The sequence below is a fragment of the Elephas maximus genome, chromosome 26 (assembly GCF_024166365.1).
Source record: "Elephas maximus indicus isolate mEleMax1 chromosome 26, mEleMax1 primary haplotype, whole genome shotgun sequence".
NCBI classification, from domain to species: Eukaryota; Metazoa; Chordata; class Mammalia; order Proboscidea; family Elephantidae; genus Elephas; species Elephas maximus.
In genome coordinates, this window is record NC_064844.1 from 11,860,667 (window position 1) to 11,883,189 (window position 22,523).

At 38.7% G+C, this 22,523-nt stretch overlaps 1 protein-coding gene across 21 annotated transcripts in view; it reads left to right on the forward strand.

Moving 5' to 3' along the window:
- NRXN1 (neurexin 1) overlaps window positions 1-22,523 on the forward strand; it is a 1,236,536-nt gene that overhangs the window by 883,707 nt on the left and 330,306 nt on the right. For all 21 annotated transcript variants that reach the window (XM_049870248.1, XM_049870249.1, XM_049870253.1 and 18 more), the window contains one exon: window positions 15,422-15,603. In XM_049870248.1, the coding sequence (XP_049726205.1) occupies window positions 15,422-15,603 (182 nt within the window). The remainder of the gene's footprint in view (window positions 1-15,421; window positions 15,604-22,523) is intronic.

A 22,523-nucleotide genomic window follows, 5' to 3' on the forward strand; every position in this document is an offset into this window, starting at 1 on the left:
TTTTAAAGTAGATTTAAATTAAGGAGAGCCAGGAAGATATCAAGTATTTATTGCAACATTTAAAACTGAAGGTGATGTAATATTACCTAGGGTGGTAGCTATAAAATAGAAATACGAAAGAGCAATTCAGGAGCTTGGTATATGATTTGATGGGTGTTGATAGTTGGGGAACAGCTGGATTCCAGAGCTATGCTACATCCTTTCCTGTCACCTCCAGGGTCTAGTATGGTGCATTATACATAATAGATGCTCGTTTAATACTTATTGGGTATACAGATAATCCTACTTCTGAATTATCCTGTTTAATTGCTTTTGTTAAGAGTCCCTGGATGGCACAATGGTTAAACGCTCAACTACTAGCCAAAAGGTTGGCGGTATGAACCTACCAAGAGGCACCTCAGAAGAGAGCCCTCGTAATCTGCTTCTGAAAGGTCACAGGCTTGAAAACCTTGTGGAGCACAGTTCTACTCTGCACACATGGGGTCGCCATGGTTGGAATCTATTTAGTGACAACTGGCTTGGTTTTTTGGTTTATTGCCTTTGTATTCTCTCTCTCCAGCAGCATTCTTTTGCTCTTGTCTCAACATTGTTTTATTTACTTATTTTAAAAAAATGATCCATTCCGTATTCTGAAATAGAATTTTTCTCTTACCACCTCACTAAGCCATCTGGCCTTTCGATCTTCAAGCAGTTTCTGAAAATGATCTACCAAGGGATTTTTTTCCCCTTTTTTTATTTGAAGAGATATGAACTCTCCCTCTAGGATTACCACTGTTCTCTATATTTTTAATCTCTTCCGTCAAACCCACAATGTGCACTAACTTCTTCACATTCAATTATCAATAATAGAGAAGTATTTATTAGTATTTTCATTAATTTTTATGCCTTCCATGACACCAGCATCCCTCTTAGATCTGTGGAAGGAATTAGCCATGCCTCTCACACTATAGGGTCACTATAGCGTCACTATGAGTTGGAACTGACTTGAAGGCAATGGTTTTTTTTTTTTTTTCCTTACGCTAATAGAAAAAAAAAAATGTGGGCAAGTTCTATTCATAAAACAAATTCATAAGGTTGGGAAAATGTATTTTGACTCAAGTCTATGTACCTAAATGATTTTAGGACTGAGAAACCGTTTCATAAGAATTTTAATGATGTCTACTGTTAAAATGGCATGGAGGGGGTATCTGACCTCCTCTAACTTTATAAGGGGGAGAGAAAACTACCATCAGTATGTTGAGACAAGAGCTGATTCCTATGAGGCGAAGGTCAGACACACCTCCACTCTCCAACCTTTTTACCAGTTCTGACTCCAGCAGTCCTTCCCACGGCACTCTCTACTTCTCTGCTGGGTTCAATAATTCATTGTAATGGCCACACAGAACTCACAGGGAAGTAACAGGTTGCAATTCAGGATCAGGAAGGACTCAGGTTATAGTTCTTTGATGAGGACAGCCTCTTCCCAGCTGTGCCTACAGGCAGACCTCTCTCTGGCCCCCCGCCCCTCAGCTCATTGGGCCCTCGGGCCCTTGGCCCAGCCTCTGCCCTGCTCAGGCAAGTATTACAGCACTCTTTAAGTACCTAGGGATACCCCACTCTGCCAGAAAGCCTCGGCCCGCAGGTGCTCAGCTCTCTCACTCTGGGGGTTGGCACACTCAGTGTAACCACTTTACTCTGTGGACTGGGAAGCTCCCTGTGCCATCTGGCACTGGTCTCTGGTTCTGCTGCTGCCGCTTCTCCCCACTGCTTCTCACCATCTTGCACTGTCTCTGATGTTAGAGTTCTCACTGTCTCCTGGGTCTAGGAGGTTCTCAGCACAGCGACCTCAGGCCCAAAGGATGTGCTCTGCTCCCATTTCTTCTTCTTGGTGGTAGTCAGGTCCCCACTTTCTGCCTCTGGGATGGCTCATTTTAAACCTACCAGGATGGTAAAACTGACCAGTCCTCTCATTAGGGCTTCATACACCTTATTTGCATAGTCCTACCACACAAGTGTTTTGTGTACCATATTTGTATTAACAGCAAGATGTCCACTACCCTTGGTGGGCCACAAGTACCTTATTTGCATAGTCCCACCCTATCACTGTGTGGTAGTCACAAAGACTGGCTAGAAGGGTCATATTAAGTAATTCACTGCACCACAGGCCACTCCCTGGCTCTTCTAGCCATTGGTCCTTTCATACTTGAAGAATTAACTTCCCCTTCCCAATCATTTCACCAGTCTAAAACAGTCATTAACAGTTAGTCCTTCAGTAGGGCAAAGAGTACTCAGGGTGTGGTTACTCAGGTACCAGCCAGGTGTCCATCTGATCTGGTCAGGTTCTCCAAAAGTCATCTTGGCTTCACTCTCTCTGCCCTCTGATAAAATTTAACTGAGAGGAGATTATCCCCTTGCTCTGAATGTCTCTCAGTGTATCAGCATAATGTTAGATTTCCCCTACTGCATAACACATTTATTCGTTTTTTTACCTTCAGCTATTATTTCTCCTTCCTTCCAGTTGTCATTTTTTTTTTTCTTCTTCTGTAGGTCCTTCCTTCAAATGCAAATTTCCTGCTGTCTTAGCAGTTCTGGGTGGGTCTGCATGTCTTTTCAAATGCAAATTTCCAGACTCTAAAGTTTCTGGATGTGGCTCAGGTTTTCTACCTAAGCCCCTACTCTATACAAAGGGCTACTGCATTCAAATCAACAGCGTTTGTTTCTTTCAGGAAATCCTAGTTCCCCTTTTAGCATATCCAATCAAGTATTGGCTGAAGGCAGAGTTACACACTCTCTGCTATCTATACCCCAAACAAACCCATTGCCTTTGGGTCAATTACAACTCCTACCTACTCTATTATGTTATCTGTAATGCCCAATATTCATTTCCATTATAGATGTAGGTCTGTTTTGTAACATTGTTGTTTGTTGTTGTTAGGTGCCATCGAGTCGGTTCCAACTCATAGCGACCCTATGCACAACAGAATGAAACACTGCCCGGTCCTGCGCCATCCTTACGTAATGTAACATTATGTAGGAGAAACATTCAGTATCCATAGTACATTGGAATAAACACATAATGCTTTTTAAAACATTCCAGTTTCATCTTCTCTTCACCTTGGCTATCTTTCCATTCATATGCATATGACCTTGAACCTGTGGCGGGGTGGAACCAAAAGACCCTGATTCCCTATCAATCAGGTTGTTTAATAGGCCTGGCTTCTGCCCCCATCAACGCCAGATTCAGCTTTTTTTCTCCTCAGCTACAGTATAACATCTCTTACTTTCCTTTGAGCCATTACAGGTAAACCAAAACAAAAAAAACCCAAAAAACCCAAACCTGTTGCCATAAAGATGATTCTGACTCATAGCAACCCTATAAGGACAGAGCAGAACTGGCCTCGTAGGGTTTCCAAAGAAAGGCTGGTGGATTCAAACTGCCAACCTTTTTGTTAGCAGCCAAGCTCTTAAACACTACGCTGCCAGGGCTCCTCATTATAGGTAACAACAACCCAAATAACCATTTAAGAATGAAAAGTTTCACTTCCCATGCCCCTTCATTCCTTCTCTTCCTGTGTCTCATGCTTCCATGAGTATAGAGTCATTGCAACGAAATCTGCTTCTGACGCCAACTGTAAAAATGGAATGGTGTGGAAACCTGACCTTCTCTGACTTCGAGAGAGTCAGCATCAGCCCCAAACTGATTCCTATGAGGTGGAGGTCAGACATACCACCACCCTTCAACCTTTTTTTTTTTTTTTAACAAATTCTTTGATCAAGACAGCCTTTTCTCAGCTGTGCCTGCAGGCAGGCCTCTCCCTGGCCCTCGGGCTCTCAGCTTCTTGGACAGGCCTCTGCCCTGGTTGGGCAAGTGTTACAGAGCTCTTTAGCTCTGCCAGTAAGTGGCCAGGGGCACTCCACTCTGCCAGAAAGCCTCATCCTGAAGATGCTGTGCTCTCGCTCAGCAGTCTTGCTCCATAGGTCAGCAAGACTGTCTCTGCCAAGTGCCCAGAGGCACCTCTCTCTGCCAGGAAGCTTCCCCCACAAAGGTACTCAGCTCTATCACTCTGTGGGTTGGCACACTCACTGTAACCACCTTATTCCACAGGCTGGGAAGCTCACTGTGCTATACTGTCTTGTCCCAGTCTTCTGGTCCTCCTTACTGCATCTGGGATGGCTCATTAGGGTTCTATACACCTTATTTTCATAACCCCACCTCCACAAGGGTGCCATGTACCTTATTTGTACTAGCAACAAGCTGTCCAATCCCCTTGGTGGTCCACAAGCACCTTATTTGCATAGTCCCACCCAATCATTGTGTGGAGTCACAAAGGCTATGGCTGGAAGGGCCATGTTAAGTAATTCACTGCACTGTACTGCAGTGACCCACCTTATTAAATGCATGACTAAATGGATGAATGAGTATCTGGTTGATTGCATGAAGTGAGTCTGAATTTGGCTGATTTTAGGCAGTTTTTATCTGAATTTTCAGAGTCTTTTCTGTTTAAAGAATTAATAACTATTTGTTTACAAAGAGCTCTGTTTTAAGCAAATTTTTCATATGTGAAACAACAGTGAAGTCTTTAACCTACCTCTGAATGCCTTTAGGCTTCCATAGCCAAATCCCCTACTACGTTTTATTCCAAGAGCTAGAGGATTTTCAAGCTATCTCTGCTGCATAGATTTCCATGGCCAACAATCTTATTCGGATTCCTAATTGCTCTCTATTGTTAATCCATTATGTTCAAAAATGTTTTGAAATTATTTTCAATTTGTGAAAAAGGTACAAAAATAAAGCACAAAGTTTCCTTTATAATCTTCACCCAGCATCCCCGAATGCTAACATGTCATATAACCATAGTACAATGATCTAAACCAGGAAATTAACTTCAACACAATATTAGGTAAGCTACAGACTGGAAACCCTGGTGGTGTAGTGGTTAAGTGCGTGCTACAGCTGCTAACCAAAGGGTCGGCAGTTCAAATCCACCGGGTGCTCCTTGGAAACTCTATGGGGCAGTTCTACTCTGTCCTATAGGGTCGCTTTGAGTCGAAATTGACTTGACGGCACTGGGTCTGGTAAGCTACAGATTTTATTCAAGCATTACCAATTGTCCCAAGATGCGTTTTGTTCTGGTACAAGATCTAAGCCAGCATCTTGTATAGCGTCCAGTTGGGACATTTCCTTAGATCCTTCCAATCTGGGACAGTTCCTCAGTCTTTCTCAGTTTTTCGTGGCCTTGACTTATTTGAAAAGAACTGTCAGTAATTTTGTAGAACGTCCCTCAATTTGGGTATGTCAAATGTTTTCCCATGATTAGATTGAGGCTGTACATTTTTAGCCAGCAGGGATGTTGTTGTGACCTTATCAGCACATCCTATTTGGGGGCCCCGAATTCTTCATGCTTCATTACTGGTGGTGTTAACTTTGATCAGCTGGTTAAGGTGCTGACTCCTGGATTTCTCTAATGAGTAATAAATTCTGAAAGCCTCTGGTCTGACAGGCAGTATCCAGATCGTCACTTTAACTACATGGAACTGCGGGCTAGGTTATTCAGCAAGCTGTGGGATCTGGTACCGACTCTTGTGATCGCCAGCACCTGGTGAAGAGTCTCATGAACGACGGTTATTTCTCAGAGACACTATGAACTGGAGAATGACACTCATTATTGGAATAATCTAGGCGATCCATGCCCTCATCTGAGTTTGTTGTATTTAGCTGGCGAAACATTCAGCTTTCTTCTACAGATGCAGACACTTTGTCTTGCTGATGGATGTAAGCATGGAATGGATCACATACATAAACCCTTGCCATAGTCATCTGAGCGTCAGGAGCTTTGTGTTATTCATCACTGTATCTGTATAACTGACAGTTTGAGGAATATGTTGCTGTTGATAGGTGCTGTCAGGTGGATTCTGATTTCTAGAGACCTACTGTGATGGAGCGGAACTGCCCTTTAGGGTTTTCTAGGCGCTAATCTTTATGGAAGCAGATCACCAGGTCTTTTTCCCACGGAGTGACTGGTGGGTTCAAACTGCTAACCTTTCCGTTACCAGTTGAGTGCTTAACCACTGCGTCATGAGGAATCTATTAGGTCTTTATTAAAAATTAATAAATGAATAAGAACACATAAATCTGATAAGGATAAGAAAGCAAAGGCCCAGTTATCATGATGCCTACTTTTTAAAAAGGAAATTTCCATAAAAAGACAACTCTGACGTTAACTAGCTTGCAAATTAAAAATAAGTTCTGCCACTGTGCACCTTTTAGAATGTCTCAAATCAAAAACACTTGACAATACCAAATGCTGGCAAGGAAGTGGGGCCACAGGAACTGTCATTCATTGTTGATGAGAATGAAAAATGGCAGAGCCACTTTGCAAGACAGGTTGGCAGTTTCTTATAAAGCTAAAGGTAGACTTACTGCAGGAACTAGCAATCGCCCTCTTAGCTATTTACCCGGATGAGTTGGAAATGCATGTGCACACAAAAACTCTCACACAAATGTGTATTCCATCTCTATTCATAATCGCCAACAATTGGAAACAACCAAAATGCCCTTCAACAGATTAATGGATGAACTAATTGTGGTAATCCATCAAATGGATATTATTCAGCAATAAAAAGAAATGAGGTCTCAAGCCACGAAAAGATATGGGAGAAACTTTAAATGCACGTTGCTAAGCGAAAGAAGTCAGTCTGAAAAAGCTACATACTGTATGATTCCAGCTATGTGACATTCTGGAAAAGCCAAATTATAACGACAGTAAAGATCCGTGGTGAACAGGATCTGTGGGAAGGGAGTCAGAGGTGAGCGAAGATGAGGAATTTTTAGGGCAGTGAAACTATTCTGTATGTTACCATAGCGGTGGACACATAACATTATACGGATAGCCAAACCCATAGAACCGTAAAACACAAAGAGTGGACCTTGATGTCAACTATGGACTTTTAGCTCATGATCGTGTGTCCATATTGGCTCATCAGTGGTAGCAAATATATCATATCAGTGCAAAGGGATCTCTCTGTACTTCCTGCTCAAGTTTTCTGTAAATCTAGAACTGCTCTAAAAATAAAGTCTATTAATGGAAAAAAAAAAATTCTATAGATCTTAAAAGTAGAGAATTCACCTGGGTTGGAATGAGAGTAGGAAGCAAGACTGATGGGAAAACCAGCTGCCGCAGAGCAGCATCAACTAGCAAAGGGAGCAGTCACTTCGGGAGAGGAACGTGCAGTCCATTTGTGAAAGCCCAGATGATAGAGTTAGAGCTTAATTGGAAGTGACTCCTGAGTCAAAAACTAATACACCATCCAGGTCCCCGCCAAAATAACTAGTAAATACTTTCAACCCACACCTAGTCAGGTGGAGAGTGACTTAAATATAGCAGCTAGGCAGGGAGAGGGTAAATGAAAGGAACCAAGTGTAGAATAAAACAAAAGCAAAGCTTCTGGTTTTAGCCTAAAATTATTATGAATTTTATTGTTTACTCTATACTGCCCTCTATTTCTTATAACCATCCCCTATAAAGAGTTCAGAATAGCCACATTCTCTTATGTGTTCAGGATTTAATTCCTCTGTCAGGGCAGGAGGTGTGAGTGCCAAAAAATCAGAAGACCTTTCTGCTGCAGAATGAAGGTAATTATGTTAGTAGTAATAAAGATTTGTCTTCTTCATCGCCTGCTGGCAGATTAGAAGCCTCAAATTGAGCCCAAAGGCTAGGGTGGTTGCTGGGGAAGGATGCTTACCATGAAGCTTTCCCAAGGCCTCCCGCCTCTGTAAGATTCAGGCCAGACTCGGAGAATGTCAGACTGTGAATGAATCATTTGTCAATACAGAAATCTTTGCATCCCCCCTCACCAAACCAGGGAAGCATCATTAGAAAAAATCCAGAGAAGTTTGAAGTAGGATGTTGATTTGTGAATTACAGCTTATTTTTCTAACAAGGCACAGTCGTTGAATCTTAGCTCTTTCTTGTATAGTGGAACCAGCACTAGGAATAGAGTTGGGTCCAGCCACTAGCCACCTGTGATGTCGAGAAGCCATTTGATTTTGTTGGGCTTCAGTTTGTCATTTGTAAGAGGAAAGTTTCACTCAATTATCTACAAGAACACTTCAGGCGTAAGTCTAGGTTTATGTCCGATTTCTTCTTAAACATGTACATTTTTTTAGACCGTAGTTCTAGTAAAAAAACTTCTTAACTCTAAAACCCTGACAAATGCCATTTTCACAATTAACTTTGGAGATAGGAGAATTGAGGAAAACACAAGGTTACGGCAACTTCTGATGATTAGCTAATGATTTTAAGAACTTCTTAGGGACTTATACAGCCTGTTCTATGCTATTAAAAATAAGCTTTATCTTAAAGCACCTGATAGTGTGATTTCTTCTCTCATCGTCCCCAGAGAACATTGCCTATAGCTCTAATGCAAATCGATTATTGAATTACTTGCCGGAGACTTTTTAATAAAGTTCACTTACTGCTTGAGGGAGCCTGGTATCAGAGGGGAAAGCATAACCGTTTGATGTTCCTAAGGTTATTGGTTGTGGGATTGCTTTGCTTGGTTTTATTTTTAGCTCTAGATCGCCTTGCCATCTTTGTGGAGTTCTGCCTAATCTGATTGGCAGAAAGTATACCACCCACTTGCTTTTGTTCTCGACTAGATAACCTAGATTCAGAAGGCCTTTTAAAAGATTCTCGGGACTTTCAGTTTGATTCCGGAACAAGCGGGTTTCACGGGGCAACTTTAACTCAACTGTCTTCTAAATACGGAAATAATTCATAGGTTTAAAAAGAATGTATATTGCAAAAGGAATCCCTGGATGGTTGCAAACGGCTAACTTGCTAGCCTGCTAACCCAAAGGTTGAAGGTTTGAGTCCACTCCAGGGGTGCCTCAGAAGAAAGGCCTGGAGATCTACTTCTGAAAACTCAGCCATTGAAAACCCTATGGTGCACAGTTCTACTATGACACACATGCGGTTGCATTGAGTCCAGATGGATTCAACTGCAATTGATTTGGTTATATTGCAAAGATATTGATAAATGTAAAACCAAAAAACAAACCCATTGCCGTTGAGTCAATTCTGACTCATAGCTACCCTATAGGACAGAATAGAACTGCCCCATAGGGTTTCCAAGGAGCACCCGGTGGATTTGAACTGCCAACTTTTTTGGTTAGCAGCCATAGCATCTAACCACTATGCCACCAGGGTTTCCAAACATAGATTTTCTAAAATAATATCTACTGGCTTGAAAATTATCTCAAAATATTAACAACTTATATGACCTTGATGTATGTGAGACCATAAGCTGTTTTGCCCTGGTGTTTCTCTTTAATGCACAGTTCCTATCTGCCTGAGAGAAGGGACTCTGTCTGTTAGGTTCCTAGCTCCTTGTCCGGGACACTGGCATTAGCTGTCACTTATCAGACAACCAAGAGATAGGGAAGCCTAAGGATGATTCTTACTTCAATCAATTTCCTAACAAGACAGAAAAAAGGGAATAACTTATCCGAATGACTACCATTGATGTCAGTTATTGACTATGTGGTGTAACAACTTTGTATAACATGTGGGGATACCATTCACATTTCAATCTCTATGAATGGTGTTTTTTGGTTTTATACTTAGGCAATGTCTTTGCAATATAACCAAATCAGTTGCTATCTCTTTTTTCCTTTCCTAGCTTTTTTTTTTTTTGCACCCTAAAATGTGTAGGTAACATTGTGAGCTGTCTCTTAGTTCTCAGTATTGGTTACTGTGGTTCCTACTTTTTAGATTTAGAGTTGACTACCTAGGTGGTGCAAATAGTTAACATGGTCAAACTAAGCAAAAGTTTGGTTGTTTGAGTCTACCCAGAAGTGCATCAGGAAATAGCTCTAGTGATGTACTTCCAAAAAATCAGCCATGGAAAACCCTGTGGAGCACAGTTCTACTCTGACACACGTGGAGGTTGCCATCAATGGCAGCTGATACGTGTGTGTGTGTGTGTGTGTGTGTGTGTGTGTGTGTGTAGGCACTCCTCTTTCTCTGATTCCAGTAATCTCTCCCAAGGTAATACCCATCTTTCCTGAGTTTTTAATGTACTTTTTATATGAGATCTTAGGAACTGGGAAGCTTTATAATGTTCTATTGTATGAAATGATTCCTGTGATCTTGCAAAGTGTTTACAATGATTTAGAAAAACAGATAATGAACTAATAAGTTGTCGCTGCTTTAGTGCGAATGTGGTTGTTAAGATTTTTTTTAGTTTCCTCAGTTTAAACATTTTACCCTGGCCTGAAACTTTTTTGCATACAAGGTGATCTTCTATTGCTTTTTGCTTTTTATGGACTTTAAAGAATAGCTCCACATGGGTGGAAATTGTTTAGAAAATTTAACTTTACCAACAGCCTCTTGACAAGGTCGTAGGAGGGAAAAATATCCCCCTTATTTACAATTGTTTTATTTTCATTTTCGTCAGACTGCCTGGCCAATTTTCACTGGGAAAAAAGTGTTATATCCTTGTTATATTTAATAGGAGCATAATGACCTGAATGTTTCACGTGGGCTACGCAATGACATTAGAAGAATTATAGGCTTTCAAAAAAGAACCTTTTATTCATATACTTATGTTAGGACTTAGAAGCTAATCTATTTGGAAATTAATTATGTTATTGTTCACGTACCAAGGATCCAGAACAACCAGTAATTGAGCGGACCCGTATGTGCTGACTGGTTTCCATTTTCAGAAAGTTTCAGTCCATTTCAGGGACCGTATTAGTCTTTGCAGAAATGAAGTGAGGCTGACTGGGCACAGGTGGAAAGGAGATGGTTGGCAAGATAGAGGAGGAGGTGAGAAAGCCCTTTCTGTAAACAGTGTGTTTAAGTTAAAAACAAACAAACAAAAAACTATCATCACATCACAGGCAATTCAAACATTAGAAATGAGATCCCACGTCTAATTTTTGCAAACTTTTGTCGTAGTGTAAAGAATATTGGCTTTGCTAAATTTACACCTGATGGAGCCCGCTTTGTTAATGAATTCAGAGTGAGTAATACAGACAAGTGTGGAGATGGCTGAAAACCGCTTTAGGCTTGAGTCATCTATACATTCAGTAACGTGATGGATGTCAAGGTTAATTGGCAACAATTCCATTAGTAGTCATGGTGCCGATGTCTTAATGCTTGCCATATCAAAATGTGCATAAATAATAAAGACAACGCATTCCTTCACGTTCCTCTCCATACTCATGCTGCGATTGAGACGTACTGATGCCGCACATTGAATTCACTTATACAATAAAATAAAACCTGTTTTGGTAAATGGAAAATTTTAAAAAATGCAGCTCAGTTGCAGCTCATTTTGTGTAGAATTTCTCCTTTATTCAGTAGTCATGATAAAATTTTTTCATCTTGTTGTCTTGATCAGTTGTACCATGTTAGATGCTTTATGGTGATGAACTCATATTCTTCTTTGCATGAAAGCTTCCACTTGATGTAATGTAATATCCCTTCCATTGTCAGCTATCAGTGGATGTAAATAATAACAGAGTTGGCTTTTGCGGAAAAAAAAAAAAGTGGTAATCCAAGGACTACAATACTGAAAAGACAATTGATTTGAAGACAACCGTGAAATGCATCTAACTTTCCTAAAGGTTCTTATATTATAATAGGACAATGTTCCAAAGCTACTGTTTTTACAACAGACACACACACACACACAATTTTGGAACCCGTCTTACTTTTCGAAAGGACCAAAAACGTTGCAATGTTACTCAGTTTATTTTATATTTTTACAAAACACATACTACACTCACCACCTATTCTCTTCAAAATTTATTGAATATTTGCCACGTGCCAGGAACTGCTTACTGTGCAATATCTTACTTAATCCCAACAGAAGCTCTATGAAGTAGATAGCATTGCTCTCCTCATTTTTTTTCAGATAAAAATCTTAAGACTTAGAGAAAATTAACTGTCTTGGTCAAGGTCACGTACCCAGTAGGTGATACGGTTGGAATTTGAATCCAGGTCTGTTTCAGTCCAGAACTTACATTCTTAAATTGGAATCTATTCTGCTGCAGTAAGTACATCATATCCTTGGCTCAGAAAAATGGGTATGAAAGGAAATGGGTTTTTAAATTTTAATCACCTGACCCACTCTATTTGATTATGGGAATATCCTCATATTTTTAAGGCTACGCATTTTTCAAAATGATTTCACTTGCCAATTTTCTAGCTTGATGGAAGATGAACTTTAAGAACGTGGGAGATTTTGTAGAGTTTGACCAAACCAATTTTTGTAAAAGAGAGCCATGATGCACATAGAGGTAGGGAGAAGAGAGCTGTGTGGGGGATGGCTACCTAATTCTTTCACTTAGCATGAACTGTGCCAATGAGTACGTGCAACACCAAGCACTACTGTGCATGGAAAAGAGAAGGAAGAGACTCCTCTCCAGGCACATCTGGAAAAATTAAAGTAGAAAACATTGCGATGTTTGGCACACGGTGATGCAATCATTTTTGCTTGTTTCAGTGAAACCTAAAGAACTGGGAAGTCTGTAAGCAAGACAGACTGGACAATGGCATGATAGTTGCCAAGCCTTAACACTTTTTGTTGAAGGTTGGAATATGAGATGAAACCAAATCTTGAATAGTGATATTTGTATTGTGACATTTATCTTCCCAAAAATACATGTAAACCTTTAAAGTATTATCCTCAATTTCTGCAGCTGAGCAACTGGAAATTTTTCTACTTCTATAAGTTTGGGAAGCATAACCTAAACCAAATGTTAGTCTACGTATATTAAATGTTCTGTCATTTCACATTCACATGTTATTTTTATTTTATAAAATGTATGTGAGGTAAAAGGAGAATATGTGATCATGAGGTGGGAATGTCACTTTATGGATATGAGACATTAGAAGAGGATAACAGTTGGCTTTGATAAATTCAGACTGACATATCCAATTAACTTTTTCTTGACTGTCTTGTTATGATAACGGAAACATCTCTGTAATAATAATAATAATAAATGCTTGAGTAGCAGTCAGGATACTCGGTTTAGTACCAGCTCTGCCACTTAGCTAAGTTTATAGCTAGAAAATAAGTCAATCCTTAAGACTTAGTTCCCATGAATATAACAGGGAAGGAATAATGCTTGCTCTACCTTCTATACAGAAGTGGAGAAGAAGTGAAAGAATAATCGTGAAAGTAAATTTTAATGTTAAAATTATCAGTACACAGTGTAAGCTATTGTTACTTTGCAACACTACTCTCCTTGGCTGTTTCTGGAAAACTTACTCATCCGCATTTTTAGATATATTTGATATTATTTGTAGCATCTTTATGTGTTCTTATTTCACATGAACAGTCATTAGAGAACATGGATAATTAAAAGGAGGAAAAGAAAATTAATTATAAAGTACTAACACTCATTACATCCCTCCTCTTGAAACCTTCACTTTTATATGGCCTTGTCCTATTTTTATGGACATAGGCTTTACTTAAGCATTTAATACTTAATCACCTGAAAACATTACCCATCAGGAAAATATTTATCAACTAGTACTTTCTTATAAATGTCCTGATGAACGAGCTTCTGATGTCATGGAACATAAATGGTTATGAAACGTTCTGGCCTTTCTAATATATAAATCTGCATATTGTGGAATACTTTGTGTGTGTGTGTGAGAGAGAGAGAGAGTGTGTGTGTGTGTGTGTGTGTGTATGTGAGCACTGACTGGTGCCTGTGAAATAGAACTTAGCTTTTCTCATATGGGAGAGATAATTACTTGCATGCATTGGTATCCAGAAGAATCAATAGAGCTCAGCCTCTAGGTCTTTGCATTTTCAAAAGATTGTGGTTTATCACATTGACTTTTCATACTGTGGTGTAGTGGTTAAGTGCTACAGTTGCTAACCCAAAAAGGTTGGGAGTTCAAGCCTACCAGCCACTCCTTGGAAACCCTATGGGGCAGTTCTACTCTGTACTGCAGGGTCTCTATGAGTCAGAATCGATTCGAGGGCAATGGGTTTGGTTGTTGACACGATTCTTGGAATAGGGCAACATAGCGAGGCCTTTTTACCATCAGACACAACAATTACGTTGTAGAGGTCTTTGACATTTCTCAAGAGCCTCTGGCAATGTCTGAGAGTGGGAGCAAAAAATGGTTGGCCACAAAAGACAAAAAGACCACAAAGTTGATATTATCAGATGTTTAACTAAATGTACACAAATGTGACAGTGAGTCAACTTCCTGTAACTGGTAAACTTGGTATTCACAGAGATTGAATGTGTTGATATCATGAGAACATACTGCTCTGCACACAACTTTTACACAGAAGCTTTACTCTTGGTAGAAGCTCTCTGTCCATAAACACAAGGTGTTTGGTGGTCCAAAGTTCAATGTTCTCTCTCATTGCTTTCCTTACCACATTTGGCATATAGTATACACAAAATTAGTATTTGTTGGCATCCCTTGTTATTAGATGGTGCGTTGGGCTTGGTTTTTGTTTTTCTCTCTCTTCTATAAAGTCTGTTCATAGTTTCTGGGAAAATTTTTTCTGGAGCCCTTTAGCATGGAGGAAGATCTCTTTTCCCTTATATATACTTTTTCATGCCCCTTCCAAATACTCTGACTCAAAGAATACATTGTAGTGCAGTCAATGAGATAGATGCCATTGGTGCAATGAGGTAATGTTATATAAATGCTCAGTAAATTTGTTTGGAATAAAACTCTTTTTAAATTAAGATGGCTAATTTACTGATATCACCACCATGAAGTAAAATTTGAACACTCACTGAATAAGGCCATGATATTATTCTTAGTCCTGTAAGACTAGTGTTTGCTTGAGGAAAAAAAATGGGTCTTTTTATGATGCCAGAGAGTTTGACAGCTACTAGATGTCACTTGTTAAATAAGACCTGACTTCTATAGATGAGATCTATTATCTGTGTTTTCTTGACATGACTACTGGGGCTTATGGCTGCTTTTCCATTAGTTATCATCTGTCACATGTGAATAGACCCTTTCCCCATAAAAGTTAATTCGTAGCCTATTTGTTGAGATTTGCTCCACTGTGCTGTGTGGCCTTGTCACATCTGCATGCAGTTCTTGTTTCAAAAACAAGTTGATATATGTTTCTGCTGCTTTGGGGAGCTTCCCAAGTCAATGTTTCCTACTGAAGTATTTCTTAAAAAGTGTCAGGAAGAAATAAAACTCCATTACATTCCACGCTTGTCCAACTCCATGGAAAGAGCAGTAGTAATATCCCGTTTTGTTCTGAAACACCTGCTGGTAGATTTAATGACTATTAAAAACAGAGCCGCCTCTGTATGTCCTTTAAACCAACTCCGTTCTCTTTCTTGAGCTTGTGTGATTGAAACCTATTATTTGGTTTGCCATAGTTTTGTGTGGACTTGATGTATTTAGACTAATTGGTTTTGGTTTTTGTTTTCCAGCTGGGACAACATATATCTTTAGCAAGGGTGGTGGACAAATCACGTATAAATGGCCTCCTAACGACCGACCGAGTACACGAGCAGACAGGCTGGCCATCGGGTTCAGCACTGTGCAGAAAGAAGCTGTATTGGTGCGAGTGGACAGTTCTTCAGGCCTGGGTGACTACCTAGAGCTGCATATAGTAAGTACTTTTTAAATGAGATTCAGCTTTTACTTTTTACTAGTAGCTTTTTGCAAATAACTTATAATCCTGTCCTTTGGAAGTTTCCTTCCTTCAGCAACCAGTTATTTGGTATAGAAAGCATGAATATAGTCTAGAGATAATAAAACCTTATCCCTATTATTATTGTTAAGTATGTTCTTTACAATAGAAACCACCTTTTTTTTTTTTTTAAAAAAAATAGGAATTCCTCTGAATTCTGTGTTCAACAAGAGGGTCTTCTTTTTTGTTTTTTTTTGGTGTGAGTTTCTGTGGTTTTATTGTCTTTAAGCAGACTTGCCAAATTAATAAAATAAGTTATTACCCAGTGGATACTATTCCATCTGGCTGGAAGCAGAGGCTGTAATACTGGTGACATCAAATGATCTGGAGGGAGTTCCTCTATTTCTTTTCTTACCAAGAAAAAAAAATAGTGTCTAAAATAACAAGCAGTGGAAAATTTGCAGATATTTGGTAACGAGAAGAAAAATGGCAAAAGATTGTTTCTGTGCCACCTTGTACTCATTGGAATACATAAAGTATCAAGAATAAGCATTGATGCCTGGTCATTTTTTGGCCTGGGACCATTCTTTTTTCTGTAATTCTAAGCTTCCCGTAAGAATTTAGCCAGCATATTGTAGAGGGTCAACAATAGTTCATGCATAAAAAGATTTCTTTTTTTCTTTTAAAGTTGCCGTAACTGATTTTATAGCTTGGGAACTTTTCCCTCTATCTCTGTGTGCGAAGAAATCCTAATGAGTATAGTTACAACTCTCAATCTGCTAATTTCATTTTAAAGAGATATGAATATTTTATTGATCTATACCAATAACAAATATGGGAATGTGTCACAGATTCAAGAAATCTAAATCATTACAGTTCTTGGTCTGAAGTCTCTGTCTTATGGAACGTTCCAGAAGTATAAGTCTCTTGATCGCTCTTTTTACTCTTGGGGTGTAGCTTACCTCCTCTCCTGTAGGTGATCGTTTCAATTTGTCTTGTTTTGTTTTTGTTTATCCCTATAAATTCTCCCTTTACTGACGCCCATGCCTCAAAGCACATAGGGCTAGCTCATCATGTTCTTACTTCGTAGAAACTGGCCTTTACATGCTAGTCCTCACTTGATTAGGAAACACCAAACACAAAAAATACATTAACACAGGCTTTTACAGGGGTTTCGTTCTCATTTATTTTCTTAATCTGTTTTGCATCAGTCTTCTAGAATTTCCAATAAGCTGAGTAGGGGTTTTCACTGACCACAAAAACTGAATTCGTTGCTAATCTTGGCAGGGAGTGGAAAGGGAGCCTCAGCACAAGCATTATTGAAGGATCGTAAATTTTCAGTTCAAAATGCAGCTGTCAAATGGGAACCCTGGGAAAGTAATTTCAGCTGCCTTTCAGCAAATATCTTAAAAATCAAAATCGAAAGCACCTGGATTTTGTATGGCATCATAAATAAATGATCAGTTGAGATAAACTTAACTAACGCAGTAAGGAATCTTGCCTTTTAGAGTAATCTCAACTTTCTAAATATACTTGCTCAGTTCTGATTTAAGAACCTTGCCAACTTCAAAAAAAATAAATAAAAAAGAAAACAAGAGCTTTTTTTTTTTTTACTTTGAGAGAAATTACTTATTGATCGATAACCAATTACACTTTTACCCTGAGAAAAAGTTTTGCCACGATCACTCTCAGATCTTAAGGGGCTATGTTATTGAATTACTCAAAACTGTTGTTTGTTTTATGGTCAAAGGGCTTTCGTCTACAAGAATGGGTATTTCTTTCCAGTTCTGACAAATGTGGGCCTAGGGTCCTTTCACAAGAATAACATTGACTTTCTAGGGGCCCATACCAATTCAGTATCTTCCACAATTCCTTCCTGGCCAGGGCTTCCTAATAGCTGTCCTGTAAGGGCCCCCTTCTTTCTGAATCTGCTTCCTTGGTCTGGCCTGGCCCGGCCATTCACTTTGGATTTAGTGCTTGTCTGTACGCACCCTTCGTCATAGGATTGATATCTTCAAACTCTTCCTTGCTCCTAGAGCCTGTCCTTGACTGAGAAATAGACATCTGTCCCATTGGGCTTCCCACCACCATTATTGTTGTTCAGCCCTACCTGTATCAACTACTTAGGACCTAGTCTTAATCCAAATCTGGCCGATAAAACTATCTCCTCCTTTCTCCTACTGCCTATAAGAACTGTTTAGCCAGTGGTGACCCCAGCAAGTTGTTTACATGGAGACCAGTAAATTTTTTTCATGTACTCAACACATAATAAAAATTAACAGAAGGCCGGTGGTTTTCTTTTTAATACGGAAATTTGCCTCTAACTCATTCCTCTAATAGAAGAAAATAAGAATGTCAGTGAAGCAGATAGGTACCAACGTCACAGGGGCAGAAGTGTTCTTAAGACGAACACGTAGGTTGGGGGAACATTCAAAGGCTATTTTATGTAGGTAGTTTTGAGGCAGCCTTGGTTTTCCAAAATCAATTCTGCTTCTTTCAGGATTAGAAATTTAAAAGAAAAATAAGATTTATAAAATTGTGGATAATTATTGTTGTTTGGTTTAAATATAACCGGCTTAAAAAAAATTAATCTGATCTACAAAATAGATGGTATGCTTTATCTATAAAAGTTACAAATTTTGGTTATGCGTTAAATTAAAAGGAAAATTTCTGTAAACCTTCAACGTCAGCAAAGTATAAACTATGCGATAATCTTATTAAAAAATCACATTTTCATTTTTAATTGCTAGAGTGCACCAATAAGCTGGAAAATTGATCGTATGCATTAAAAGGTGCTTCAGTCTTGTTGCAACGTCTAATGCCGTCTCAATCACGTAACTTAAAAAATCTGATTGGCATGTAATTTAAGTGCAGATTTGAATATTTGACTTGGTTTATACCCATTTTTTCAGAATAATCATGTTTAATTTTACTTGAAAGTTTATCTAAAATTTTAATTAACTGTGCTCTTAAAATACAACCACTTGGAATAAAATGGCTTTGATTCAGGTGGCCTACTTCTGATAGATGGAGTTTTTTGGTTGTATTAATGTTAATGATACCACTGTTAACCTCAAAGGCATACAATACCACTATTGAAATTCTAAGGTTTTAAGGGAATGAGGGAAATACACAGACAAGAAGTGAGGAGCAATTAATTAGTATAGTGCCTAGAATGCACTTGCTCAATAAATGTTTTCTGAATGAATAAATAATGAACTACATATTGAATATATGGTGGCTTAGGTTAAGTTTGGAAACGCTGGTGACATAGTGGTTAAGAGCTAACGACTGCTAACAAAAGGGTCAGCAGTTTGAATCCACCAGGCGCTCCTTGGAAACTCTGTGGGGCAGTTCTACTCTGTCCTGTAGGGTCGCTATGAGTCGAAAACTACTCAAGGGCAACTGTTTATTTATTTATTTATTTATTTTTAGGTTAAGTGTAGACTCTTTAATTTTCAATCATTTAGGTTAAGTGAAAGATGTAGTTTGGTTTTGATACAGTCATCTAACTTTTTGCTTGCAGTATACCACTTGATATACACAACTGTATTATTCAAAAGGTGCAGGGTATATTTTTTGAGTTTGTTTTCTGAAATCGTCAGTTAAGAATTGATTATGAAAGCTGGTTGTTATAAAGAAAGTCTCTGGTGAGAAATTTTGTTGGGCGATTGATTCTCTCTCCTTAGTAATTATTTATTCATTGTAACTCACTTTCATCTTGAATTGTTCTCTAGTCATTTATATCTTTCTATTATTTTCAAATACACTTTCTGATGGCAGAGAACATGACTTATAATAATTATGATAATTAATAATTAAAATACTATAATATAGAATTTTGAGTTTTCATTGTTTATTTTAGCACATGCTAGAAGCCTATCCAGAAATATTTATTGAGCACCTTATACAGTCCAGACCTATGCTAGGCTCTGTATAAAAAATAAATGAGCTTGCTACTTAGTAAGTACCTCAATAAATATTTCTTGGATGAATAAATGAACAAGCCATCTGGTAATCTGGCCACCAGATAACTTAGATTATTTATAGTAAACATACTTTGTCTCAGAGTGTTTTGCCAAGTCATTTTGGTATTTATCCATCTCTCTCTTTTTTTTTTTAAAATTGTGGTAAATGTATGTGTAATGAAACATTTGCCATCTCAACATTCTTTGCATTTACGATTCAATGACATTTGTTACGTTTAGTTTATTGTGTTGTTCAACATCACTATCATCTGTTCCCAGATTCTCTCATCACCCTCCCTTTTGCTGTTCTGAGTTTCTTAATCCCATAGTATTTGTAAGAACAATGGAAAAATGATAGGTTTTTAAGATAAAGAATATGAAAAAGTGACTTGTAAAAATTATAACACGTTACTGCTGTTAGCTACCATTGAGTTGGCTTTGACCCATGGCGACCTTATGTGTCATAGAACAAAATGTTGTCCTCACAACTGTTGGTGAGTTTGAGCCCATTGTTGCAGCTCCTGTATCAGTCTGTCTCATGGATGAGTGAATCTGAGGATTATTTCTCGGTGTTAAGTAAAATAATCTTTAGAAGCATTAAGCAAAATATTCAGCTCAACTTTTTTTGGCAACTTACACGATTGTTCTAGAAATTTTACAAATGTGGTTACCTTTAGAGGAACAATCTGTAATTTATCAGTCTAGTGACGTTAATTGGAGATTACTTAACCCCTCTCTGATTCGCAGAGGCCTCTGTGAATGGGGGCTCATTCTCCGCCATGAATATTAACGTGTGCATTGATTCTGACCAGAGGAAGTACCAGGGAGGGTGGAGGACAGGAGGAGTGAAGAGTGTTCTTTGGAATCCTTTCATGTTGGGAGTATGAAAGGGCATTTCAAATTTGATTAGTGAATTGTACATATTTGCCTTAAGTGTTTCTTCTTTGTACTTTGCTAGGCTGGAAGCCTTATTTTTGAAACCGAGCTCTTAATTGATTTGTATTTAGAAATACACCTTTTGATCAGCGGTTTTAGTAAAGACTAGGAGCATAGTGTATTTATAGAAAACATTACATGTCCCAAAATAATTTATCAATATTGGTGACATGTCAGCACCTTCTCATCTCTCTCCCTCTCTCCTCTTTACAGTACTTATTTTACTGCTTTATTAAGGTTCAATTTGAAAACACCTTTTGAAAGTCAGCAATTATACGTGGGTGCATATCTGTATTAACAAGATAAAACCCAGTTATTCCCCCACAGGCTTTTCTTGAATGGAAATTATGTTCCACCTGAAATGCTGTTTCAAGTCAACAGATTCACATATTTACAACGGTTTCATGTTACCATATGATATTGAAATTCAGTCACGTAAATAATATACAGTAGATATTTCTTTTGATTTGTTTTCCTGCTACTTGCATGAATTAGAGAACAGAGGGCCTATTTACCCGGAATTTTAAAAGAAAGACTAAAGGAATGTCTTTTCACTCTGTATTGTAAGTATTGTTGTCCGAACTTCTGAAGGTGTGAAGGATGCAAGTTATCTTTGAAGAAAAGGTGGAAAGTGATGGTCGTATTTCTGTTGGCTTAGATGCTATCCAGATAACCAGTTTGTTTTGAGGGATCAAGTAAATCAAAGCAAAGTCATCCTTCCATCCTTTCCCCTTGGAAATTAGTTCAATTTTTCATTTTCCAATTTACTGGTTGTTAACTTTGGTGCATCATTTAATCTCTCTGGATTTGCTTTCTAGATTTCTAGAATTGTTTCCTTCTCTGAAAGTCTATGGCTGTAAACTTTAATAAAACATCCAAAACAGCTATCTCTACCTGCACCTTGTCAGTTCATGCCCTTATCACTTGGATACTTAGGCTGCTGCTTCGCCCTGTCAGGTATCCTCCCTGTTTCTATTCTGAACACTTTGCAATCCATTCTGTATGCTTATGCCAGGTTAATTTACTAAACTGTCTCTCTGATCATGTTATTCCTGTTAAAACACATTGATAAAACCCTGTGGCCAACATTTAACATTCTCAACATTCTGATCCCAGTTTTCCTTTTCTGATACATTTTCCACAATTCCCTTCTTGTCTTCCCACTCCGGTGAGATTTACTAACCTATTTTTTTTTTTAAATGAGCTCATTTTTGTTACCTTTTTCTAATTCCTGTCCAAAATGTTTCTTGCCAGTCTCTCTCACTATCTAGATATTCCTCAGTCATAAAATTTTCTGTTCAAATGTTGGGGTTTTTCAGGGTTGGCCCCAGGATCTCCTAGTCTTTTGAACTAGTAGGAAGAAGACTAGGGCTCAGGAACCTCTTTAGAAGAGTTGCTTAAACAGTAGTCAGGGCATAACCTAGCTAGAGAAAGTATGGTCTATAGATTCTTCTCTAATCTGTGAGTTACTACTCTCTCTTCTTGACCCACTGGTTTGCGATAGGCCCCAAGGTATTTTACAGAAGGGCTTCAAATCCATTCTTAGTTAGCCAGTGATGAGTTGCTTTATCAAGCCCTTTTTGTATACATAAACTGTCAAAACAGGAGACTTCTTGTTGAATCCTTTCTTACTACTGACTATATCTCCGTTTCTTCTGGAGCCACCAGTCTTCAAAACCTACCCCCTAGAAACACCTTCTTTCACCATCACGACACATAATTACTAATTACCTGTGATGAAATTGATACTGTAGATGCAGAATTTATTTATCACTGTGTAGCAAATTACCCCACAATTTAGCAGCTTGAAACAGCAAACATTTATAATCTCACACCGGCTCAGAAATCCAGGAGCAATTTAGCTAGGTGATTCTGGTTGATGGCCATTCAAGGTCAAGGTGTCAGCTTGGGCTGCAGTCATCTCAGGACTCTCCCAGGGCTGGAGAATTGGCTTACAGCTCACTTACGTGGTTGCTGGCAAGCTTACTGGCTGTT